This window comes from Zootoca vivipara, chromosome 2 (genome assembly GCF_965207765.1).
Source record: "Zootoca vivipara chromosome 2, rZooViv2.hap1.1, whole genome shotgun sequence".
NCBI classification, from domain to species: Eukaryota; Metazoa; Chordata; class Lepidosauria; order Squamata; family Lacertidae; genus Zootoca; species Zootoca vivipara.
This window is the reverse complement of record NC_142584.1, coordinates 74,309,760-74,337,343: the sequence shown is the minus strand read 5'-3', so window position 1 is coordinate 74,337,343 and position 27,584 is coordinate 74,309,760. Positions and strand designations below refer to the sequence as shown.

Here is a 27,584-nt window from a genome sequence, read left to right as displayed (position 1 = left end):
GTCATAAACACTTCGGAGCAGGAGTACTGTAATTGTTTTTATACTACAAAGCCTAAAGCAATAATTTGAAAATTACTGTATCTAACCCAGTGTTTTGGATTCTGCATTCTTCTGTCAGGAAATACTTTCGACATAGACCTGCTTGATATAGAAACTTACTTAAACTGTGTTGCAAAGGTTTCTGGGGCATGTTCTAAAGTTGACACAGGACACTTGGCAGGCTTGTCTGATCTGCTCATACAAATAAAAAGAGCAGTCAAGACAGACACAGCACACACACACACCCCGGGCACTACCATTGCAGCCTGCTACCCCATTTCCAATGAGAGAAAACATACGGTGGGGTGGTGGCGGCGGCAGACAATGACTCCTCGCAAAGATGGGGAAAGCCTCTGCTGCTCCTCCAGTGTCTGCCAGCTTGGTGACATTGCAAATGTCTCTTTTCTACCAGGATCACAGGTCTCATGAACAAGAAGTCCCAAGGTGCTGTCATGGGACTTCTAGTTCAAACCCCTTTATTCCCAGGAGAAATAGATACTGCTAGTGGCTCTACATTGGCAGAATCTTCTGCACTTTCAATATACTCATGGGAGAAAGAAGACAGGCCCCGTGGCCTTTCTCATCTTTGAAGAAACTAACACCATCCCCTGTTGCTCAAGGAATTTTTTCTCTTGGGGGACATGGGCAGCTGCCAATAGTTCCTCTTTGAGTGCTAACATTCACATATTTCGTCTACACCTGGGGAATTTCCAGGTGCAGTGCAGCCTTGTGTTTTCCCATCCCCAAACTTGGTATCTCCACTTTGGAAAGGGAAAGACTGGTGGGCAAGCAGTCGTTTAAGTACGGTAAGCTTGCCTGGCATTGCCAATATTTTCACTGGGGAACCCCTGCTAAACTTTCAACAAACCCCAGGTTTCCAAAGCACAGTGTTGGAAAACCACAGATCTGGGCTTAATAAATGATAAGGCATTCCCAGGAGCTTACCCTATAATGCTCCAGAAATCTAGGTGTTATTTCAGACTGGCATAAGCTGACTGTTCTAACAGTACAATTTTCAAAAGTATAATTAGTATGCTTAAAAAATGCTACTCGTTAGCTATATGTATCACATTATAAAATAATAAAATAGGTGATCTGGGATGGGAACTGAAGACTTATCTTGTACAATCTATTACACTGTAAAAATCCAATATGTACTTTTGACAAATCAAGACTGCTTAAATCAATAAGAGTCCATGGTTGCTAATATTATAACCAGAATATAGAAATAAACACTGCATTCTGATTTTAAAATTTGGAAGATGTAATTATAATTTAAAATTCCTGATTAAATTAATCCTTAGAATTCCAATTTCAAGGAACTAGAGACATTCAGAGTAGTTGACATTTCCTGCAAAAAATAAATAAAATTCAGTTAAAATCACCCCCAACCCAACCAGTGATCTCGCCACAGAATGCTGTGTATATAGAATGTTCACCCTCTCGGAAATCATTCCCTATTTATTTTAAGGGAGGAAGTAGATCTGCATGTGCATTCATTTTCAGGTAAATATACTGGAAGGAATGGATATGGCAAGGTGCAGATATGTACAGGTTTGCTGTGCACACACAGGCCTTTCAGCCAGGGAACTATACTGATGTTGGAAAGATTGTTCTCCAAAATGTATTATGTAAAATTAATTTTGGAGAACAATCTTTCCAACATTTGCATAAAGGTTACAAGCGTAAGACTGGCAATGTTTATAAATGATCCTAGGTAAAGGTAAAGGGACCCCTGACCATTAGGTTCAGTCGTGACTGACTCTGGGGTTGCGGCGCTCATCTCGCTCTATTGGCCGAGGGAGACGGCGTACAGCTTCCACGTCATGTGGCCAGCATGACTAAGCCGCTTCTGGTGAACCAGAGCAGCACAAGGAAACGCCGTTTACCTTCCCGCTGTAGCGGTACCTATTTATCTACTTGCACTTTGACGTGCTTTCGAAATGCTAGGTTGGCAGGAGCAGGGACCGAACAATGGGAGCTCATCCCATCATGGGGATTCGAACCGCCGACCTTCTGACCATCAAGCCCTAGGCTCTGTGGTTTAACCCACAGCGCCACCCGGGTCCATAAATGATCCTACATGTCCCAATTGCAATTACAAATCTACTTGCTGTTATTTCCTCACCTGAAGCTAATAAATATTTGCTAAACAAAGTGACTAGGTAATTTCAAAGTAAAATAAAATAATAAATTCCACTAATGCAGAGCAGCATGATTATTTTGAAAACAAGGGTTATTTTAAATTTGCACGTACTATTTTTTTTCTTTTACAGTCATACCTCGGGTTCAGTACGCTTCAGATTGAGTACTTTCCATTTAAGTACTTCACAGACCCCTCTGGAATGGATTAATCCACTTTCCATTACTTTCAGTGGGAAAGTTCGCTTCAGGTTAAGTATGCTTCAGGATAAGTACGGACTTCCAGAACCAATTAAGTACTTAACCTGAGGTACCACTGTAAAGTGTTTTTATACATTACTACTAGATTCGCCAAACTGCAATTTCCACGTTCCATGCTCATAACATGGAGTGCAATAGTGCTGCAGTGTGCCAAAAAGTGTGTGTGGGGGGGTACATTTCTATGGAGCTATCATGTTCTCCATAAAATGTGAACTCAGCAGTTCAGCAGGAAAAATGAAAGAATGAATTCAGGCTTCTACAGGCCTTCCTGAAGAGCTGGAAACAGGAATTTTAACCTTGTATAATAGAGTTCTGCATGTATAGTCCCAGCTGTGAACCACATGTGCCACTTATGCACACCGTTTTCCATCCTGCCGGGAATACACATGGAGAAGCAGTGTTCTGCATGCATAGCATCACAGGTGGGATTACCGCAAAGGTGGCTTAGGAGGGCTTTTTTAAAAAATTAAAAACATATTCTCTGCATTTTTCTCCTTAAATGAATTAATAGAATAAGAAATATATTTTCATTTATTTTCCTCTGTACTGAATGTTTTCATGTAATGTTAAAATTACAGTACCAAATGTTCACTTTTAAAGTTTCTGTCTGGAGAAAGCTGCTGCTAGATACAATACTTGCTTTAAAACAAAAAAAAAATCACCAAATATACACAGAGAAATATTGAAGCCAGTTGACAGGTGTCTATGGGATGGGATAGCAGTTGCATGTTAATATATCACAGAGATAAATAAAAGGGATGTGACAAGGAAAGTCTCAGCAATGAAGCATTTTTAGAGATGCAGAAATACTGGATAAATTGCCTCTCTTGAGAGGTAAAATTATGTATTTCCACTAGACAGTGTGATTTGTACACATATACTATATTACTAAACTGCGGAAATTACTATTAGGGAGTATGTTACTTTGTCTTCTAGCCCAATACTCCATTGTAAAATGTATAATAAGCATATACCAAAGGATGACAGACATGACAGAATTATACAATAACCAGGACCAGGGGTCTCCAGATTTTTTGAGCTCATTGGGGGGGGGTCTATGGAAACTATTGGAGCAGAATACATACATACTTACCACAACTACACATATATGTGCAGACATAAACATAATGGTTATTGAAGAATGCAGTTGGAGGGAAAGTTAACCCAGCAGCAATCATCAGGAAGATCTTGCCCACTCCTGCAACAATTAGGCTTCAAAAAAGCCTTCTGAACAAATGGAAGGCTTTTTCCTCAAGCATAACTGCAGTGAGGCAGAAGCCATTTCAGATTAGCAACTGAGATGATGATATTGGTGGACTGTGGACTCAGCTGCGAGATGGGTAATAATCTAAAATTGGGAAGAGCAACCTCGGAAGCACGGGGAGACATGGAAGGAGTCTCACACCAGACCTATATTTCTAGCAGATGTTAATATAATATTCCTGATACAATACGTAGATTTCATTAAATAATGACACATGACTACGGTATTTAGCAGTTTTTTGGAACTATAGGTAAGTTAAGTCTTGTTGTTGGTCTAGGGCAGGATTCATCTAACATGTTCCATCAGAGGAAGCCCTGCAAGGACTTATGCTTGTGCAACAGGGCACTTCCCAACTTCCCCATGCCCTCCATCTCTCCCAAAATATCTGCTCTGATCATTTTGAAACCTATTCATTGGGAATTCAAAGGTCTTTCTTAAACCCACTACTGTACTAAAATGTCTAAGGGAGTATACTACCCTTTAAACCAGGGTAGGGAACTTTCTCAGCCTGAGGACCCCATTTCCTTATGGTTGACCTTCCAGGGGCAACATACAAGTGGTAGGCACCTACCCACACTTTCTGATATACTCAGATGCATCCACAGATAAACACAAATATGATACACTCATTTATGCATTCGCTCACTCACATACATTCCAGCCCCCAAATTAGGCAGTGGTGTAGAGAGCTGACTGTCATGTGAAGACTCAAAATCAGTTGAGTCACAAGTCACCAACTCAGGGGAGAGCGCCTTCAGTACCCCTTTCTATATCATTCTAACCCAAGTCGAAACAAAATAAAAAACTTCCTTCCAGTAGCACCTTAGAGACTAACTAAGTTTGTCATTGGTTTGAGCTTTCGTGTGCATGCACACTTCTTCAGATACACTGAAACAGAAATCGTGCATGCACACGAAAGATCATACCAATAACAAACTTAGTTGGTCTCTAAGGTGCTACTGGAAGGAATTCTAACCCAAGGACATGGTTCTTCCAAAATAGTTCCTTGGGATTTATTTTCCTATAGCTTTTCCTGCTCCACAACCACATATATATGGTTCTTTAAAGATGCAGGCAGCACTTTGGGGCTGGGGGGCTGGGGTCGGAGTGGGAAAGGAAGGCCAATGGGAATGGAAGGCCTTTGTCAGCCTTCTTAAGGCTTTGGATGACTCTTCTGGTACAGCCTAGCTTGACTCAGGTAATTGCTACCACTTCCCCAGCACACACTGAGACCTTGCAGAATGCAATGCTGGCAGCACCAGCAAATGTTTCCATATTGCAAGGGTCAACTGGGTATGATCCAAGAGATCCATGAGCTGGATCATTTAGCATTTTTAATGTTAATGACAGTTGTGTTGGAGAGAGGGACTCAGTTTAGATTGGAACTCTAGCACAAAGGAAGACTTGTTCTATTACTTCCATGCTGTTTTCCTGCTTGAAATGTGCCCCCCAAGCAGCTACTTGCCCTGTGGGGTGGGTGCATGTTTGGTTTTGGAAGGCAAATAGTGGTTCTGGTGGGACATTTCAATCAGCTGCTATTAACATTTCAAAAATCCATCGGAAATACCAGGGTCCTACTTGTGAGTAAGAGATCCTAACATCCCAAACTCTGCGTTTGCATTTTTAAAAAGTAAGTCTTTAGCTCTGCTTGAAGAAATGTTATGGGGCAAAATGTACAGGTACATTCTAAGCAATTTCTGTGACATGAGAAAGAGTGTGGTGTGTCCACTATTTTCCCTGGTATTGAGAAATGCTTCTTGTTACTAAAGGGGTAAGGGTGTGTGTGTGTGTGTGTGTGTGTGTGTGTGTGTGTGTGTGTGTGTGTGTGATCTCCACTATCAGCAAATGGAGCAAAATATAGCTGACTTCCCATGATAAGCATAAGGTTCTCCAGAGAGGTTGTCTCTCTAATTTTGTATTATTCCACACAACTCATGGCCACCATGGGACAAGCCTTTCTAGGTCTGTAGAATGTTTATACATGCTCTCTCTCTCTCTTAATTATCATTTGAATGTTTTTAAATAGCTGCTGTTATCTGTTTCTAATCAAGAATGTTAATGTTTTGTTTTATACTTTTGTAATCTGCTTAGAGAACTTGTTCCAATCAAGCAGTATATACATTTTGTTAAATAAAGTAAAATACGTACATTAAATTTTAAAAGAGAGCTAAAGTACATGCCAGGCACTATAGTGGCTACCCCATTATAAGTAATAGTTCTCTTTAAAATGTAGGACATACGCTAAATATGCTTCTGTATCAGAGCCAGGCTACCTACACATACAACAGGCCCTTTCTTAATATACTGTCAAAGTCTCCTTATGAAGGTTGCATTCATTTGTCTGTCCAGAAACTTTTGCAGATGAGCCTAACATGACGATGCTATCAATTTCAGCCTCCATCTCTCATATACTGTCCCATGCTGAGCTAAACAGATTGATTTTGTTGTACAGCAAGTATTCACAGCTCCCTAAGGCATGATTTGTGATCACATCAAGAGTGTGATTTTGCAAGTTTCAGAAGGCTTTGTTTCCAATATGATTTAGCAGCAGAAAGAATGAAATTATAACATGTTCAAATTTATTAAGATGGTATTGTATTCATATTTTTACCAGGAACAGGACAACTATGAAATTAGTTATGTTACTTAAGAGGGTCTAGACTTGTTTTCCGATAACACATTGTACTACAATTCCCATCAATCCTGACAATTTGTCATGCTAGTTGGACTGATGGGAGTTGGACTCCCACAACATCCTGAGGACCACAAATTCCTCATTTATGATCTTTAGGATTTCCTGCTTTGGGGGCTCCAGAAAACACATTTAACATTCATTTTTTAAAACTTTGTACAGGACATGAAGTGTATCCAATTACAAATAGGATTAATAAACACTGTATAACATCCATGCTTTGGTTACTATTTAGTGGTATCATAAATAATTCATTACTACTTAGATGCTAAAAGCACAACAATGTAATCAAACAAAGATATTATAATAAGTTTAGAAAGAAAGCAACTGTTCTATCCAAGCTTGAGATAAAATACACCCATTCATACTTACTATAAATTTATATTATTATAAAGCAGTTTATTGTATGGGCATGCTAAGAAATGGAGTCAAGAAGCTGGCCAAAGTCACATTCAGAATTGCAAAGGTGAAGTTGTATTTGTTGAAAGAAAGGAAGAAAATGTATGAAACCATATCCAAGCACATGCACGGTAGTACACAGCAATAGTTTGCTATCTACTATCATTGCCTACAGTAAATACTTAGCTCAGTGCTGAGTCAAAAGGTTGTGGGAACGCACAATGAAGCACTACAATGCTACTGGTAGTGTTTAAGCCAGATTCCTGACCCCAGCAGGATTGTTTTCCCAAAGCTATGTTGAGACTATGAATGCTTATGAGAGCGCCACACTGGAACAGTAGAATGAAAAACAAAATCATGCTCTCTTTCAAATAGACATCGGAAAGCATGGAAACAAGAGCTTTACACTGAAAACCTTGTGAGGAAATGTGGATTTGGCAGATCCTTGCTGCAGTAGTTTGTTTTTAATAGTTTGAATCAGCAATAAAAGATTTCTTGATTCCTACTTGTTCACGTCCCATTGTTGCATCAGTGAGAAGCAAAGATTTTGGCTAGCTAAGACCCAGTGGGATTTTGTGGCATCTCTTATAAGCTGCAATACAATAGGAGCTCTCACAGGGTAATATTCACATGCACATACAACATCTGTGCCGTTCATAAGAGAAGGAGGGAAGCTTATAGAGTTAAGGAGAGAAATCCATAAAAAAAACCAAGCTAGGTGTTCTTAACGTACCATTGACTAAGCTGGCATTTGCATTATCAGTGGCATTTGCACCTGCTGCCCCATCTGTAGTTGAAGGAGGATGGAAGGAGGTATGGGAAGAATCTACTGAGTAATAATGCATAAAAGGAAAAAAAAGAATAAATCATAATAATATGAACAAATTCACATGACAGAAAGGATAACATTTATGGACTAATGTGGCTTCATTTTTTTTTCTCTCTCTCCAAAACAGAGTTGTTTTAAAGTAAGCAACATAATGTCTAAAAATGGATGTTATTACAAGAATGTCACAAGAGTGGGGAACAAAAACTCATACATGGAATATTATAAAAGTAAATATGAAAGACATTTAACAGAGTTAACAGAGTTGGTGAGAAACTGACCTCACATAGTACTTCTAATTCCTCTGCTCCTCCACACAGACATTCTTAAGATGCCTCATTTTTTAAAATAATAGTAATAATAATAGTTTTTAATTTGAAGTGTAAGAAAAAAATTAAGTATTTTTTAAGCACCTGCATTTCTCAGGACATCCATAAATAACTACATTTACTAGAACTTTATTTATCTATGCATCTAAAAGGTATTCTATTTAAATCCTTCGTTCGTTTAAAAAATAATAAGGCACATTTTCCAGTGTTACATTCAAAGGAGATTTTGGGAAACCCAAGAGTACAATCACTAGCCATATTTGGCTCTTTCTCTTTGTTTGTATATATATTCCATTCAAGATTTGCTAAGCAATTTTATTACCAATTCTGTTTTTCATTGTGCATTGAATGATGGCAGAAAATCAAATCAAGTCAATCACAGTTCTAAAATGTCAGCAGTTTCCCTTTCAAACAAGGGGTGGTGGCGGGGAGTGTGTGTGGGGGAATAGGTCAGGCAAGAAGTTCCTTCACATCAGGAGGAAGCAAAAGTTCCCAGCAGATTTTGCATTGATTGGAATTTAGCTGTGCTAGAGCTGAGTGAATAATCTGCAGTGAATAAATAATCTGAAACTGTACAAATGTTTCCAGCAACAATTTTGGCTTCAAATATTCAGTGGTTCATTTTCAGTGTCACATAAATAATGCCTTGGGCCAACATGCTATTTAGATAAATAAATTGTCTGATCTTAGATTTGCTTTTCTAGTACTAGATGTTTAAAGTTAAGGTGGTACCATGGAACTCTAGAGGTCAATGAAGTCGGGCATGTGCTAAACACACAAGCTGGCAGGAGGCTCATCATCAAGCAGAGCCCCCTAATTCCCATTTTAACATTTGGGGGGGGGGGACGACTACAAGTGTGGGGATGAGGCTCACTAGGAGCCAAGCTGCTTCCTTTTCTGGTCTGTCTGGATGTCCCCTTGCAGGGCTTGCGGAGGTCAGCCAACCATATCATTAACTGAGAACAAGTATTGCATCAGTGCTATAGCTTGGGGTCATCCAATAAAGTTGATTGACAACAGATTAAAGGCAGACAAAAGGAAGTACTTCTTCATCCAGCACAGAGTTAATTTATGGAATCCACTGCCACAGCATATGGCGACTCAGCCACTAGCTTTAGATAGCTTTAAAATCCAAAGGGATTAACAATGGCTGCTAACCACAATGACTGTATGTTACCTCCAGGAGCAGAAACAGCATGCCTCTGAAATTATTGGGAACAACACTAGAAAGCTTTTTCCTTTTGCGCTGCTTATGGAATTTGCAGAGGAATCTGGCTGGCCACTGTGGGAAACAAGATGCTGGGCTAGATATGCATGTGGTCTAATCCAGCAGCGCTTATTATATGTTTAGCTTTGTGTCTACCCTGCCCCTGCCCTAATAAACCTAATGGTCCAATGAATGGAGATTCCAGGAGACAAAGTAGGCCCCAAGTTCAGTGAGGCCTCTTTGAACTCTTCAAGAGTTCCTCTGCCTGCCTAGCACTTCAGCCTGCCCACTGGAGTCAAACTTGCCCACTAGCTGAGCCATTTTGTATTACTATGTAAGTGAAAATTTTAAAATCATGGCTTCCATTTTAAAATGAGGTTTCAAAAGTCTATATTTTAAATGAACTTTTCTGAAGTAATTCGTTTAGGAAACAGCCACATAAAAATGGGTAAAAAGAAACTCCAATTGAAATTTCCTTTTAGATTCCAATCATGTAGTGAAGACAAGTTTTCTTGACTATTCACTCAGGCCTTTTCCGCACCCTCATTTTTGGGAAAGTCCCAGTTAAAGCCTCAGCGTTTCCTCTGATATGGTAGGTTTCTTACTCTACCTGGAGGCTGATGTCCATTCTCCCGTTTCACACCTGTATGACGATTTTTACAAAATGTTAACGAGGAAGAAATGCATACATCTAGAGAAAACTGAAATGCAAACACATCTGATTGGTAGGCTTTCAGAAAGCTGCAAGCATACATAACAATGGATGTATGTTTGAGCTTAGAAAATAGGGACATAATCTAATGAGCACTGTTGCTGTACAAACACTGCTCATTTCAGTGGGGCTCATGCCAGAATCATCCACAAGCTCTGTTTAAACAAAGAGTGTGTTCACAGGAACAGTGCTTGGAAGACTGGCATTCCATGCAGCGTGATCATTACATCACTGGAGGCTTACTTGAATGACTGAAGAATGAGTCTTGAAAGCATTTTGTTAAGTGTTTTATTGGATGTGTAATGATGTTTTGTGGAAGTTATATGACAAATATGACTCTCTCTTTTTCACCTATCTCTCAGTTGGTGGCGTAGACTGACAGACTGCCTCTTTAAAAAAAATAAAATACAAGACAAGGAAGAATAAACACTAAATGAAGAAACATTGGGGAGAATTACATAGGATCTTGTCACAGAAAAGCAGGCCCAGGCTGTAGACTGTGGCAGGCTATGTGAAAATTACTAGTGTGTCTTACACAAATCTTGTTTAAAATATATTAGCTATAAAGCCTTCAATCACCAGCCATTGTTTTCTGAGAAAACACATTTTAATCCCTGTTTATCATATTAGCTTTATATGTAATGTAACACTACCCTGTTTCTCATATTTTAAGACATACCCATAAAATAAGCCATAGCAGGATTTTTAAGCATTCAAGGAATATAAGCCATACCCGAAAATAAGACATAGTGATAGGCGCAGCAGCAATGCTGGCCGCGGCAGGAGGAGGAAACAAATAAGACATCCCTTGAAAATAAGCCATAGTGTGTTTTTTTGAGGAAAAAATAAATATAAGACATGTCTTATAATATGAGAAACACGGTATTAGTCTACACAGAGATAATGTATACTGAGTAAACCTTGTGTTCAGAGTATACTGTAAGTGTAGGGAATACTGCAAAAACTACATTGAATATTCTGTACACCAAATATAACTGCCTACACTTTATTGGCAATTGTATTTCACTTTGTCCTAGTTTAGACTGACCTAGTCAAATAGTAAACAAATGAACTCTAGAAGTACGCCTACCATACAGACATACTGAAATCAATAGGATTTATTGTCATTGCTTGTCGTACTAAAGCTTCTGCACAGATCTGATATACATCTGGGGAGAAAAAAAAATGCCCTTTCTGATTTAGGAGTGTAAGAAAACTGTGTTCATGAAGAAGATTGCACACATCCAATATATTTCCCTTATTTTTAGTTGCACTCACATAAGACTCTAACTTGACCTGCAATGGTGCAAAGGGTGGCTGTCACAGACGTGGTCAACTTTGCTCTGGATCATAACCACATGGACTGCAGTTTAACTAGATATAAGCATAGCTGCCAAGTTTTCGCTTTTCTCGCGAGGAAGCCTATTCAGCATAAGGGAAAATCCCTGTAAAAAAGGGATAACTTGGCAGCTATGGATATAAGACCGTCTGACAAAAGTATAAGGACCCTGGGCACACATTATTTTTGTGAAAAGGTTAAGTGTGTACAAGTTTATCAAAAATTTGCTTGTTAACAATTCTTATATCAATGATGCATGGTTTGATAAAAGAAAGAAAGAAATTGTTTAAATAAGGAATGCAGGAATTGAATTGAATTAAATAATCAATAATCAATCAGTTGCAGTGAAGATTTATGGGGAAAATAAACTTGAACAGATCCCTATTATTATTTTCTCCAAAACATATAATTTAGGAACTTCTTTTAGCTTTCATTTTCATTAAGGCTGCCTGAATCTGGAAATAGAAGAGTGATCTTCACATAACTTCCCATGAAACATATGTGGCTTTCTTTCCAAGAAATATTCTACAAAGGAGACCATCTCAGTTCAGCCTACTTATAGGCATGGGTTGGATCAAAATACTCTGTTCTGTTAATGGAATGGGCTTCCATTCATAAGAAAAGAGTTCTGCTCATGGAAGCTCCCCTTCTATAAGTGGAAACATCTTATATCCAGAGAATAGACTGTTTAGATCCAACATTTAGATCGTGTTTAGAAAGATAAGTCCCCATCTACTACAAAAGTAGAAGGCACTAGACAGATAATTGGAATGGTACCAGTTACTAAATTAACAAAAGCTGAATGAATGTTAGTTGTATGCTAACATCAAGGAAAATACTAACTGTGCACGATAAAATATGGCATAATTTAAAATTCTGACGTTAAATCGAAACATAAAATCCAAGACTACAACAATTTAAATTAGATCTCAAATGTGAGGATAGAAATGATGAAAGTAGTAATTTACTTCTTTTTTTAAACTACAGCACTCAATTACTTTGAGATATATAACACAAAACTCAGCTTGAAATTGTGTGGAACATAGGTGAGCCCGGATTTTTACTTTTCCCTTCTCACATTTTACATACAAAATATGATGTTCAAAATAATACTTTGGTACACATCTAGCAGGTGAAAGTTGTGACTGTCATAGGTCCTGCCCCCCAAAGTGATGGGACTAAATCAGAAATAAATGCTGTGGAGTTGGTTTGTGTATCAGTCTTATGTAATAAAAACAGATATTGAGGAAATTTGATGTGATCAAATTTGCACCTTTCTTATCTTTCTTCTCCTCGTCTTCACCAGCGCCTAGCAGAGTAAAGATGATCCCTGTTTGAGAATTAACTCCCACAGCAGTAACAACCATTCTTCCAGAACCTTCCATGACATGTGTACCTAAAAAAATTAAAATATAGATATTAATACTTTCTGCTTTGGGAGGTAATGCTGCACAATATACTATGATACTTTTAAAAAACAAAAACAACACCAACCCTGTCCCTGTGATATTATCAGGTTTCAATCTAAGGTGACAATCCAATCCAGAATCAATTTTGTTTAAGACCAGAGAAGTCAATGAGCTTTAAACATTCTCCATTCTGTAGTGAATTGTGACCTAAAGTTTCATATTAAGAGCTGGTGCAGTGGCTAAAATGAACCCAGGAAGTGGCCAAGTAACAACCTCTCACCCACAGTCCCACATTTGCAATATGCATAGCTGCCAAGTTTTCCCTTTTCTCGCGAGGAAGCCTATTCAGCATAAGGGAAAATCCCTTAAAAAAAGGGATAACTTGGCAGCTATGAATATGAAGGTAATGATTACAGGGCTATTAGACAAGTGTTATACAAGTCCAAGTAAGCCCAAGATAAAAGAGTACAGTGGTACCTCTACTTACGAATAACTCTACTTATGAATGTTTCTCCTTACGAACGGAGCTCCGCCCGCCATCTTGGATGCGGTTTAGATAGGATTTTTTCTACTTACGAATTTTTAGATAGGGTTGCTTCGACTTACGAATTTTTTCTCCCAATGCATTCCTATGGGATTCGACTTACAATTTTTTTCGACTTACAAATGTGCGTTCAGAACGCATTAAATTCGTAAGTAGAGGTACCACTATAAATGAAAATGTAAAATATAAGATCAGCAAAACCAGAACATTTCATCTAACACTAAAGCATTGTCTTCGTAGGAGAGAAGAAGGAATCAAAGCAAATGACTGGAACTGACATCCCATGCTGCACTGTGAGGGCATTTTTCTTGTCCCTGCAGCAAAGCGTAGGAAAGAGCATTACCAAATTGCCTTGCCCAAGCACAGATATGTTCACTGAATTGACAGAGCTTATTAGAAGATGTAATGGAATTGCCTTCACAGTGCAGTCCAGGAAGACAGGGAGCATTATCTGGTAGCCTTGACGATGAGGTGGGGGGAAGGGTGCCTCTCTTCGTGGACTTCACTGCAAGACCAGTTTCATCACATCTCATAGCAGGGCGAGGCAGAAAGGATTACCCAGACAGAAGCCTTGGCAATGTTGGGAACCGTTTCCTTCCCTGGCTGTCACACAATCTGTGCTTGGGGCTTATCCATTCCCCTGGGGAACCCCAATCTTAACGCTGAATCTGAACAAAAAGGTATCGGGTTTTCTACAGATTGCCATTTGTTCCAATTTAGCCCTGAAGAGTGGGTTTTCTGGGGGAAATTGGCAAGACAAAGTCACCGCTTGGACCTGTGCGTAGAAAGTGTGGGAGAAGCTGAAAACCACTTAAACCCATGCTTGCTAGGCACAGCGCAAGCAGAACTGTGGATGAGCCCATACTTTCATACTTTTGTTGGAGTAAAAAACATTTTGCAAAATGGGATCCTCTGTTTTCACTCAGAATTTTTTTCCTAGTCCCAAGGATCAGGATCAGCTCACATCTATATCCATCAGATTGTGCAATTCTGGCTCTAATCCACTAGACTCCCACCTAAAAGCAAATCCCTCTAAACGGAGTAAGACTTATTTCTTAGTAAATCCATTGGACCTGTCTGAGTAGTGCACATTTTCATTGTAATTTTCTACCCCCCTTGTTTAATTTAAGCTAATGGCAAAGCTTTTGTACTGACTCTGTTTTTCAAAAGATATTGAGATGTTTTCTGATATTATCTCCTGCCTTAAAGCATGCGTAGGTAATTTCAGATATAGTATGCAATTTAAACGGCACTAAAGTGGGCTGTACATTTTTAATGGATATAATTCATTAATATTGTATTGGGCCTGCGAATTCAATTTCTTTTACTCCTCTTCATTAAAAGCTACTCCACTGCACTGAGACATGGAATGCTAGTCTGAATCAGAGGGGTCTAATACCAATGCTTGTGGTTCCTGAGGCTCCCAGCTGCTCCTTCAAACCATACTGTAGGCCTACTTGATTCGACAACTGAACCATCCCCAGTGTGTTTCCACAAGACAGTATACCTCCCACATGTAAAATCTGAATATTATTCTTACAAACCTTTAAAGGAATGCATAATATAAACTGTGTTCTTTACTGCAGTGGAGGACAGGGCAGACTTTTTTAAATCAAACTTTTTAAAATACAAATTTTGGTTGCACATGCATGAGCTTAGCTTTTGTTGTATGACACACTCTCCCTGATAGGTTCAGGTGTGTTACTCAGGTCTCTCTAACTTGTCTACAATTCTCTTTTCTCTTTAACTTTCATAGTGTCCAAAAATGTTAGGGAATGAACTTTCCCCCGTCCGTCTGCTATTGTCATCTTGCACTTCTCACTATAAATACGGTTCTCACTTCTGTCAATTATGCATAATTTAATTGCTTCCCCTTATCATTGCTGCTCCTATCTAAAAATCACCCTTCGGGCCCTTTTCCTAGTATGTCACTTTTATAATTTCATTACCATACAAAACTCAGTGAAGAAAAAAAGGGGGTTCTTTGTCTTTGCTTTCAGACATATGGTGCCACGGATACTTTTCATGATGGCTTTTTATGCCACTGTTATCATCCAATCTTAAAAAACTGAAATGCAATCTGATTCTTCTGATAGCTTCTCTCAAACACCTGGGCAGCCATTATATCTTTGAAGCTAATACTTGCTTGAATTCATCCACACATTTTATGTATATTCATGGTGGTTTCATTGCATTAATTTATTTCATTTCCATAACTAAATAAGTATATCCTTATTTTTGTAAGTAGAAAATCTATTTCCACATGCTATTGTGTGAGTTTTTTAATTTCACCTTTTGCATCAACTATTTCTCTCCCTCCCTCCCTCCCTCCCTCCCCCCCCCTCTCTCTCTCTCTCTCTGTCTTCAGCCTGTGAGCCCGTATTTTCCAGTAAAGGGTCCTGATCCCAGATCAAGCACTTTCTCTAGGCTGCTGTGCATCACTTTTTTTTTCAATTCTTGTAGGGCATATGATAAACCACCACTGACTTTGGCAGAGAGAAGAAGACGACAGGCAGAGACTTCATCAGACGTCACCTCCTGTCTCAGCTAGACTGTCCCCTCCCAGGATCATCTAAAACCAACTGTTTTGTGTGACAACTATGTTCCATACTATTGCACACCTGCTTCTGGTTTAGCTAGATTATTTTTGTTTAAAGTTAGGTTCCTATTGGGATATAAAACTACTAAACTAAACAAAAACAAAAAATGCCATCTCTGAGACATTTCCCTCACATTTAGCTTATAGTGAGCCTAAAATAGAAGGGAAAACCACAATCTTCAGGGCCGGCACAGGCATTAGGTGGGATGAGGCTTCTGTCTCCAGCAGAGGAAGCCCCTGAGGCTGCACCCCTGTGGGTGCTCCACCTACTCTGCTGCATCCACCAGTGGCAGAAAAGGGGCACCAACATCAGTGACGATTTCAGGTGAGATCTCAATGAATTTGGCCAAGGTCTTGCTGAAATCACCGAGACCTTACCCAAAATGTTCTCTGCCAGTGGTAGCAGCAGGGCAGGCAGTATGGAGGGCAGTGGCAGGAGCAGGTATGTCTGCAGCAGCAGACACGGTGGCACTTCCTGTTTCACCCCAAGTGGCAAAGCAGAAAGCGCCGCCCTGACAACCTCCATAACAAAACTTGCAAAAAATGGAGAGGTTAGGAGCGTGTAAATGGAAAAAAAGATAAACCTTTGTTATTCCCGTGGAACTAAAACTTGCCACGATAGTATGCAAACACAGATGTTCTACCTGCAGATATAAGCAGATCGTGGTTCAGTTATGCAAATGAAAGAAATAAGTAACCTTGTCAATGCAATGAAGCAGCTGAAAAAAACATTCAAAAGTGAGGACAAATTCAAGCAAACATCTGTGTGTTCAGTGAAATCAAAAGAGCACAGGGCCTCTTAGGTTGGAAGCTTGCTCTTTCTGTTTAGCAAGAAACCCGTACTGGAACATTTACTGCCAGAGAACCAAGAGTGAATTTGAGTTGTTTTTCTCCAGGCAGTGACTGACCTGATTCCTTAATATAGCTGCATTTATTTATTTATTTATTTATTTATTTATTTATTTATAAACTAATAAAGCACAATGACCACCAGCGTTTCTTTGCTTCTCAACGAACTAATATCATTTATTTCAGGTTTTTTCAGGCTCGTGCTATATTCTGGTGTGCATTCACTGTACAACTCCTAAGTTGTCTTAAAACTAAGCGACCAGCTAGCCATTTCTGAGACCAAAACTATGCATTTGGTTGCCAAAGCAGAAGAATGCTGGAATGGAGCAGAAACAAAATTTAAAAAAATTCTTCCAGTAGCACCTTAGAGACCAACTAAGTTTGTTATTGGTATGAGCTTCAGGATCATGAAGAAGTGTGCATGCACACGAAAGCTCATACCAATAACAAACTTAGTTGGTCTCTAAGGTGCTACTGGAAGAAATTTTTCTTTTGTTTCTACTACGGCAGACCAACACGGCTACCTACCTGTAACTGGAATGGAGCAATTTGCAAGGCAGAAGCAGTAGACAGGAGGTGCACATGACCCTTATCTCTACTTGACGCTCCCCCCCCCACACACACGTACCGCAACTCCTCCCAGCTGCATGTGGCAGTTTAAAAATGATTAAATGTATCATGTGTGCATGCTCTTCATGTCATCTGCATAGCACTGTCCTCATTATTAACAATGCAGGCAAGAGCGAGCCGTCTCAGGAACAGTTTCTTCTCTAGAGCGATTTTGGCCTTAAATGGAAAGCCTGGACTTTGAAGTCATCTTATTTTACTTGTTATTTTGTATTATATTTACTGTTTTTAATTAGGTTTTGTAATTTTGGATTATGCGGAATGCTTTATCTGAGTGGATGTAGCAACCGAGTAATTTCGTTGTTCCCACAAGGGGACAATGACAATAAAGATATCTTATATCTTATCTTATCTTATATCTTATCTTATCCTATCTTATATCTTATCTTATCCTATCTTATATCTTATCTTATCTTATCCAAGTGGTAACTCACACTCCCCCCTCCCCCTGGTTTTATGTGAATTTTCCCAATGTGTGGATAATGCAGAAAAGAAAAAAAGAATCCAACATGAAATTGCTTGTTACCCCACTGTGGACATTCTGAAGTGCATTTAGTGTTGGTAGTTGGGTTTTTGTTGCTGCTGCTGTTGTTTATGTGTGTGGGTGCTATCTATCCTCATGTCCCTACTTCCATTAGTTGGGTGGCCCTCAGTGCACTGCTGCTGGGGCCAGGAGCAACACACGTGTGTTTTTAATGTATTCATACACTGTTTTGCGGAAGTAGGGTATATCAGAAAACTTGTATCGCTCTTTATTTTTTTAAGTGGTCACATATCACAGGTAAGCATATGCTGACAAGGCACCTTTGAGATAGAGCTCAATTGAAAGGGTTCACATGCACATGTGGAAGAACATCCACAAAAGTGCATATGGAGAAAAAATCAGATCTGTGCACTTCACATGCACATTAAAGCTCTGGTGCGCACACAGCCCAAGAACCAGAAAACAAGACACCAAACCTAGTATTACTCAATGCTTCTGGTATTAAAAAAGAAAAAGAAAGAGGTAGCTTTAATAAACAACAGTAAATTCCCAATTTATGTTGTCTGATCAGTATAACATCAGTAATAGGTGCAGGCTCAAGGAAGGTCTCCCTTGGATTTTATTGGTCTTATATAGTTTCAATTATAATTGCATTTGGATATTATATTAAAAAGGGGATGGTTAGACCAAAAGCAACCACAATATGTACTGTAATATAAAACTTTCAATATTATAAGCATAAATTGACCACATTTCACGCTAAACCACAGTGAAGTATGATGTGGCTCCCATTTTTCCTCTTCTCCAATGCAGTCAGAAGACGGGTTTGGAAGCTTATGCTTTTGGTTAACTTCCAGCAAGGGGGGGGGGGCACCAGTGACTTGAACTTGCAGATCCAGAAGAAGAACAAAGAAGAGAACTAACTGTCTTTCTCTCTTAAAAAGTCAATCTGAAAACAATGTGCTGGAAACAGAAAATCCCAATACATTTAGCAGTACTCTGTCCTATTTGGCACTCCAAAATACGTAGCAGCCAAAACATTAATTCTAATGAGAACAGAATTACCACAAACACAAGTAGTGTGAAGGCACAGATGGCAAGCAAGCAATGCTAAATTGGAAGAAGTAACTGTGATAGTAAGACTTGAAGCCAAAGCAATGCTGTTGTAATTCAAGGAGAGCACTCCGTTCCAAAACTCAGAATTGGAAAGGTGCAGGAAAGCATTATTTAGAACAGCTAAATGCAGTATAATCAACCTGACAGGCCATAGGGTAGCCATGTGCCCTACTTTATAGGAGTCCAAGCCTGGTTTGAAGATTAAGAACCATAAGAATGTAGAGGAGCGGCTGTGAAGTTTCTTTTCTTTTCCAGTAATGCATTTCCTCTTTGTTTTTGCCTATGTGTAAGTGGCTACTGTAGGACCCAAACATATCGAAATGATGCTTGGCCCATAACTGCTGTCTGCCCAATGTAACAAAATGGTCAGGGTACTTCTAAAATAAACTTAAACTTTCATATGGGTACATTCTACAACAGGGAATGTGCTGGGCATGCATACTCAGTGGGCACTGGGAATTTAAGTATAAAAACAGAAAATAAATCTTCAGACTGAATAGGTGATGAAACTGAATGGCAGCTAGTTTGCTCAGGTTTTCCTATTTTCTGTTTCTGGATTGACCTCTGTGCTGGGATTCAATGCACTATGTCAAATGTCATGCGCAAAGATAAAGGTGCAAAATAATTAAGCAATACTGTTAGGCCCTACAAATCTTCGCTCTGCTAGCATTTGCTATCCTACTTACCCTGAAAAATCTCACAGTGTTTTCTTTTAGCATTGGCATTCTGTATGGCATGCTGAGCCAGTGCTCAGCATTTTAAAGTACTCCATACTTAGGATTTTCTCTTCACCTTGTTTTAAACAAGCAGGCACTATTTACAAAGCACGTCATTGCACCGGAGATGTCAGTGCACCACAGAAGAGGCCAACTTGAGAGTGGATTGACAAAAGGCTATCTCCCCCTTCCTCAACTAACAGGAACAGTTTTCAAAACCAGGCTCATGTCGCAATCACCTAAACTCATCCCAGCTTGACATGTGATCAAAATGGGCCCCTGGATGACTCTGAGCCATGATGCAACCTGCTCCTATTAGTTGAGGGAGGGGAATTAATCACATAGGGTGGTAACAACCTATATTATTTCTGGGCAGAGGATCGCAGGGCAAACCATGCTGGCCTCAAAATGACTGGCAGATTTGAAATGCATGCCTATAGATCAGGGGCCTGGATTCTCCAGCTCACAGGCAGTCTGTTTCCCCTAACCCATGCTCACCTGCTAGTATCATCAGCTGATGGGCAGGAGAGCAGGGTTTAATCCTGCACTGCCTGTGCGGCACTGTTCCCAACAGAGAATAGGACCATGCAGCCTAGGCAGCAGGATTTAATCTCTCCATCATCTCATCAGATGGTGAGCGAAAATTAAAGCCCTTTTCCTTTTCCTTTAAGTGAGCAGCAGGAGGTGCAGAGTTGGCAGACTTCACCATCACCACCAGCACCCAGCCACCACTGCTGCTGCCCACTTGCTTACAAGAAATGGCCTCCCTTCTTAAAAGGGAAGGGGAGCGCCTCACAAAGGGGTTTTAAATAACACCCCAAAACAATCAATCATTGTGGGGGTGGGACTCGGGGGACCACATAGAGTTATACCACTGGAAGAAAATTAACAGTTAGAAAAGCATGCCTTTCTTCTAAGGTGAACACTGTTCTTTCTTTCTTATGTTATCCTCAACGACCTTGTGAAGTAGGTTAGGCTGAGAAAGAAAAAGTCTCCCGTTCAATGTCATCAGGTGAACTTAATGAGAGAATGGGAGTTTGAACCTGAGTCTCCCCAGTTCTAGTCCAGTACTCTAACCACTATGTCATACTGATTATCTGAGTTTAAGTCATGGTCATGCCACATCATTTCACTGTAGTTTAGTAAAACAGAAATGCTCACTATAGGTTCAGGTTCCTGCTTAGTTCGGCAATAAACAAACGAATAGCTTGTAGATTACTGGGAAAGGTTAACATCCTGTATTTCCAAGTGAGGAAAAATTAATGGAGAATTTAAAACACCGCCGCCACAAAAGCAACATTCCATATTCTCAATCAGCAACAGCTCACTGAAAGTGCAAAACTCACCCGAAAGCAGCATTGGATCTTTGTCAACAGATTTGCGGACTTGATCTGATTCTCCAGTTAAAGAGCTTTCATCAATCTTAAGGTCATTTCCTTGAATATACACCCCATCAGCAGGTAGAAGGTCACCTATCAGTAAAATCAAGTTAAGGAAAAATAAAGTGGATTTAGTAAGGTTACTGTGTGAACCTTCAAAAACATTTCCGTAATCAAAATACTAATCCTCAAGTGTGTCACATTTAATCCTTTTCACACACTACATTTTTCTCTCTACAAGGGCAGTCTCTCCTGACCTTCCTTAGACACCACTATATTGATGAGCTTCCAGTTTGCTTCTTCAGGCAGCGCACAATTTCACTATGGAATCCGCTACCACAAGATGCAGCAATGGTCAACAACTTGTACAGTTTAAAGGGGAGTGAGCCAAATTCATGGAGGACAAGACTATCATTGGCTACTAGCCATGAAAGCTGTGAATGCTTCTGAACACCAGTTGTGGAGAGCACAAGCAGGGAAAGTGCTATTGTGCTTTCCATAGGTATCTGGTTCATCACTGTGAAGGCAGGTTGCCGGAACGAGAAGGGCTTTGGGTCTCAGAGCACGACGCACAGCCTCACTGCTCACTGGCTGCATGATGCAGCAGGACACACTGCTGCATCTGTAGACCTGCAGTGGTGGAAGATCATGTTGGGAGGCAGTAGGAGGCCAGCAGAACTAGGAAGTGGGGCACTTCTGTCCAAGTCAACCCCTCTCAGCCTGGCACAAGGTTGGGGCTGATTTGTACTGCCAGCTCCTTTGTTCTTCAGCAAGTCATAAAGGAACGCTGGGTACCCAGTCATATGCTTGCACGTATCCAGTCATATATGCAAGGAAACTTACCATATTTTATCTGTGCAACGTCGCCAACTACTATCTCTGCTACTGGGATTTGAATAACTTGTCCACCCCGGACCACAGTGAACTTCTGTTCTTGCTCAATACGACTTTGAAGCCCACGGAATTGCTTCTCTTTGCTCCAGTCATTAAAGGCAGTGACAAGTACCACACAAATAACAGAGAGCAGAATGGCAGCACCTTCAATCCAACCAGCTTCTGCCTCTCCTTCATCTTCAGCTCCTCCTGATGCAGTAGCACAGGCTTGAGAGACAAAACATAGCAAAAACAGGTCACTTCAAAAAAGAAAGGAAAGGAAAGGAAAGGAAAGGAAAGGAGGAGGAGGAGGAGGAGGAGGAGGAGGAGGAGGAAATGGTTTCTTAATTACATTTTTAATTTGTTTTAACGTGTGTGTGTGTGTGTGTGTGTGTGTGTGTGTGTGTGTGTGTCACATTTAATCCATGTTTCTTTTGTAAGTTCTCACACAAGAAATCAGAACACACATATCAGTGAAATTAGGTTGTGTACTACCACACAAGCAAAAGCTGTTGGCATACAACTGCATAAACAAATACATGGTATTTACGTATGGAAGATACTTATTCAGTACTCCACTTGTTGCTTATTTTCTGCAAAAAAATAATAATGCAAGAGGACACAATAGGTAAAACGAAAAACCAAGATAATTTTCCCCAAAACTTAAAAATAATTATTTTTTCTCAGATGATAATGTTGCTTTTGGCAATGAAAGTTTGCATTAAATAAGACCAAATAGCTTGTGAATCACACATATTTCATGTAGAACCTGAACCAATAGATCCAAATTGCAGGAAATGAGATTCCAACTAAACATTAAGAGACTTTCGGATAGGAAGAGCTGTTTGACAGTGGAATGTACTACTTTGGAAGGAGGTGAACTCTCCAACATACAACCCTATTGTGACTGGACTGTGAGCTATGCAACTTGCAGTGAGGATATTGGTATTTCCTGTCAAAATTTAACTATGAAATTTGAATCCCCTACAGATGGTTGTAACTTAAAGGGTACGTTCATAGGGTTATATATAACTTCATGCAAGTCATGGGTGTAGTGGAGCAGGAACGGGAGATTCGCAGGACCCTTTTTCCAGAGTAGAAATGGTAATGCCATCTGCTGTAGTGTCAAGATAACTGAACAACCTTCCTTGGTCTGGCAAATGAATAAAATTTAAAATTAGCAGATTAGTACAGAAGATGTGAGAGAATGAGGGAAATAATCAAGCAGTTCTCAGATGTCTCTTTCCTTTCCTGAAACTCCTGTTAAAGCTAGCAGTTTAAACAGTAGCACACCTTTGCAATATTACTTTGTATTCTCATTAAATGTTGAAGGTTGTATTTCAGCTGATGAAGTTATTTTTGTCAAAACAGTGTGTTTTACAACTTAAACTTATGCAGCCAGAAGTAAGCACCACTGAATTGCTGAATGGAGTTTGCTCCTCCATGTAGGACTGAGGTCATGCCACATGTCTTGAACCTAGGCTTATACACCAACATGCTATACAACACGCCATACTTTGCCAGCTCATTGTTCTATGACCAGCAGCCGGTCCTAATGAATTGGTTATCATGCTATGCTTGCCGCTCTTTGGAGGTGATGATAAACACTGCTGTCAGCATATATGTACTTTCCTTTGTGGCTGAGCTATGAGGGCTGTCATGATGAATTTGCATGATATTATCTGCAAGTGTTCCAACACTGATATTTTAGCAAATCCTAAATATGCTGTAAAGCAATGTTAGCATGAATGAACCAAATTGTTCAATGGTGGATATTATGCTATAATTTCAGGGAGAGTTAATGCCAGGATTAATTTCACATTGAATCTGTAAGAACTGCTTTCAAGTTAGATTTCACGTTACAGGATCAGCTATGGCTATTCCACTGTGTGTGTGTACACACACACACACCTATTAAGAATCACTTGACTTTGCCTCGCAGCATGCAGAACAAAAGCACATTCCAAACTGATAAACTACCCCCCCCAAAAGAGGATATTCAAATAAACTGGACAATTGCTTCAAAATGGGAAATCCTTTAAGAAAAGGAAGCTGATCTTACACTTCCCTTCACTGGCTTGGCTTTTAACCTGACCTGCGCTTACATGCCTAAGAATAAACACTGGCAGAGCTCTTTCTCATACACACTTTCCCACTTGGTGATGTATCAGCTATCATTGACAAAAGTGACAAAAGAAATAAGTAGACCACTAGTGCTTGACAAATGTAAAAAGGAATGAAAAATCTTGCTGTGGCAGAAAATCAGAAATACTCTGAAGGCAGGAAGTGTCACTATATCTATTATTCTATCTCAACAAAAGATTCCACAGCACATCTAGAATGCACAAGGAAGTCAAAGTACACTGTACACCAACATGGTACAGCAACTGAACTTCAAACATGCTGAAGCTCAACCCAGTTTCTGCAGCTGATGCTACGCCCCATCAGCAGCAACAGCACCAAAGGGAGAGTAGGAGGAGCACATATGTCATCGCTTTTGCAAATGGGCTGCTTCAGCACAGGTACAGAACTGAACGAATATTCAAACTGCATCCACTCAGCCCTAATAAAAGCAAGGCCATTAAAGCTATTGATCTTCAAACTATCACATCTTGTGCATACAGCCTCCGCATAAAAACTCTTCTTACTGGACTCATTCTGTACTAGCAGTTACATCAAATAAGCTCTAGATACACCACACTGGATATTGTCCCTAATTGTGCAGTGATGTGTTAGATCCAAATTTCCTCATAAGCAGAGGGCAGCATTGTCATTCATTGCAGCACAGTTAAGTCTTGCATTCAGGCTTCAGCAGGCAATTGCAGTCAGTAAGGAAGTGTCTTGCAGTGGTTGGTGCCTAATGGGCCACAATTTCTATTTAATTATCTAGAGGCCTATCAACTCAAATTGGTAAGCTAATAGGGAGGGAAGGCTGTCCACTGTCTGCACTTTTATCTGCTTTGCATGCCACAATTGCCCTACAGCAGTCCACTTATGAATGAGCCTCCTGATGATGGTGAAACCCTGTGCTGGGGGAATAGTTTGGCTGCAGCAGGTCTCATCCCAGGCAGTTTGTGGGCCAGTTCTGCCCTGGTCTCCCTGTTTTCAGGTGCCTTTCTCACATTGGGGAGGCTCCCTGTCCTTAAGCACAGTGTATTAATCCAGGTGCTATCCTATACCCACTTACCAGGAAGTAAGCCCCATTGAACTTGCAATCATCTCCATGGGGGGACTGACAAGATGTTGATAAATTAAAATTTGGGGTAGAATTAAAAGACTGAAACTTAGCCTTCCAAACCTAAGCCATTTCCCACTAACTAGCATTGTATTCCTGTGCAAAACACAAACAAAATGCTCTCTGGCAGGACTGCTGAATTGACTGAGTACATACATGTTGTCCCTGGATGGGGATGGAATTGAACATTAATTGCTTTAAAATATTTTTAACTGCACTAAAACTTTTGACTGGGCAGGATTAATAAACTTAAATATGTATGGGTATATTTAGCACAAATTTTGTTTAACTGTTTCCTGATAAAATTTCCTGGGCCATAGCTGGATAGCACCACATATATCAGCAGGTTGTTGTGGTTTCCACAAACCTATATGAGCAGCAGGCAGTTACACATACATAGAAGCAAAGCAAAAAGTAATGAACTTTTCAATGAACACAGGTCAGTTTGGGAAGAAAGATGTCTAGATAAATGCTCTTCCCTGGATAGTAGTATGTGATGTGCTAGTCATTACCTCCACAATCCCTACAACATTAATAGTTCACTGAAAAGTGTTGCCTTAGGGGAAGGAGATGACAGCAAGGAAATGAAAGAACAATATAAATTTAGGGGTAGCTTTTAAAAATAGAAATTGAAACTTAATGGGCCACCTCCAGAGATAGTTGTGTACAACATTTCCCCCCCACTTGAATAGTATCATCACTATAACGAAAAAAGTGGAGTAATATGGCACATAAGGATCCACCTTCCCCAAGGCACAGCATGATGGATGATCCTTACAGACAATGTGTAGTTCCAAAATAGATTGCATTGGCCAGGCTATACACAATTTCATATTGCATAATGCATCTGCTTTCCACCAATTGTATCTTCTTAGGAAACACCAGTTGCTGTAACTCAGCACAGAATGATCCAGTTCTGCCAACCCAAACAGTACTTCTGCTCATACAATTCAATGCACAAGCAGCACACACCTGTGACAAACCTGTACCATGCCCAGTAACGATTAAGTGCCAGCTGCCGGTACAGGGCACTAGCAGCAGGCCGGTCCCAACACAAGTGTGAATTGCACAATGCACCAACACTCCAAATCTAGTTCCTGGCCCTATGAATTGCTGCCTCAATACTATGACTCAAGGAATTGCATAGGATTGCATAGAGAACAGGAAATTAAACAATTGTGGGCATGTAATCTAGGGAGGATAATGCCTAGAGATGTGCACATGTGCATGTGGACTGCCTTCTGAGTTTGAATTCTGCATAGTTGTTAAAAACTGAGAGAAAATTCAAGGACTGTACATACGCTAAAATAATTTTCTACATATTAAATGTTTAGATGAAATGAAATAAAAGTGGCATAATCAAAAGCAGTTAACCCAAGTGAGTATTAGTAAAGAAAATAGTTTTACCTTCATTTTCCTCTCCAGGTGGATGGTAAAATGAGAGCCCAAGAGATATGATGGCTGCTATTTCCAAAATGATAAGAGTCACATCCTGTAATGCTTCCCAGACTAACTGTAAGAAAGTTTTTGGCTTCTTTGGAGGTATAAAGTTTTTCCCAAAAATTAGCTTTCTTTTATCTAAGTCAGCAGCAGTGCCAGGCAATCCTATAAATAAATGAAACAAAATGGTTTAAAAGTGACTGCCAAGTATGTTAACACCCACATAAACTGCATTTTCAAAGTACAACTTCAGATTTTCATTACAGCATTTTTGGCTTATTAGACTTCTGCTTTTGCTAGTCTCTTTTGGCAAGATCAGATTCTGCTAATGTATTACAGAGAGTTTTATATATTTAGAGAACTGTTTTAGGAATACAGTTCCTTAGCAACTTTTCATTACACTGAAAGAGAAAATTAATTTTCTAAAGGGAATTTACAGAGAAGGGTATCATTCATCTAGTGATCACGCAGAATACTGGGAAGAAGAGAAACAACAACAAAATAGATTAATTGAACAAATTAGTGGCATGTAAATAATTCAAAAGTCCCTGTATAAGGCTCAATAGCAAAGGAGAGAAAGCCACAGAAAATAATATTGGATGAAATAACTAACCTTGAGCCACATCCAATGGTGGATTTAGGTTAGCAGAAAAAAAACTTCTGCAAGGTGAGATACACATTTTTTTACTGACTCTCCATACCAATTGCTGCCCTCCATGCAATAGCCTATACTCAGGAACAGCAATTTGAGTAGCAGAGTAGAAATAAAGGACTGGCAAAAATTGTGTACCAAACCTTGTACAAGTGGAAATGCTTTTCACTAGTAATAGCCATCATCAGATGCTAGCTCTTATTTTCTATTTAGCATTACGCAACACTTTTTAAACCTGGAAAACTGTATGTACTCTCTAGTTTATTAATCCCCACATATTCATAGCTGCCAAGTTATCCCTTTTTTTAAAGGGAAATTCCCTTATGCTGAATAGGCTTCCTCGTGAGAAAAGGGAAAACTTGGCAGCTATGCCACATATTGCATATTTTAGATGCTATTATTCTCCCATTTACAGATAAGAAACTGATACATTTGCATCCATTGAGATTCA

At 39.7% G+C, this 27,584-nt stretch overlaps 1 protein-coding gene across 14 annotated transcripts in view; it reads right to left on the bottom strand.

Moving 5' to 3' along the window:
* Positions 1-27,584, bottom strand: part of ATP2B2 (ATPase plasma membrane Ca2+ transporting 2) — a 377,677-nt gene that overhangs the window by 67,013 nt on the left and 283,080 nt on the right. For 9 of the 14 annotated variants that reach the window (XM_060271474.2, XM_060271476.2, XM_088663220.1 and 6 more), the window contains 6 exons: positions 26,449-26,646; positions 21,777-22,034; positions 20,901-21,026; positions 12,484-12,606; positions 9,770-9,802; positions 7,531-7,626 (listed from right to left, as the gene is read on the bottom strand). In XM_060271474.2, coding sequence (XP_060127457.1) covers positions 7,531-7,626; positions 9,770-9,802; positions 12,484-12,606; positions 20,901-21,026; positions 21,777-22,034; positions 26,449-26,646 — 834 coding nt within the window. The remainder of the gene's footprint in view (positions 1-7,530; positions 7,627-9,769; positions 9,803-12,483; positions 12,607-20,900; positions 21,027-21,776; positions 22,035-26,448; positions 26,647-27,584) is intronic. The other 5 variants (XM_088663219.1, XM_060271480.2, XM_060271484.2 and 2 more) reach the window with 3 other exon arrangements.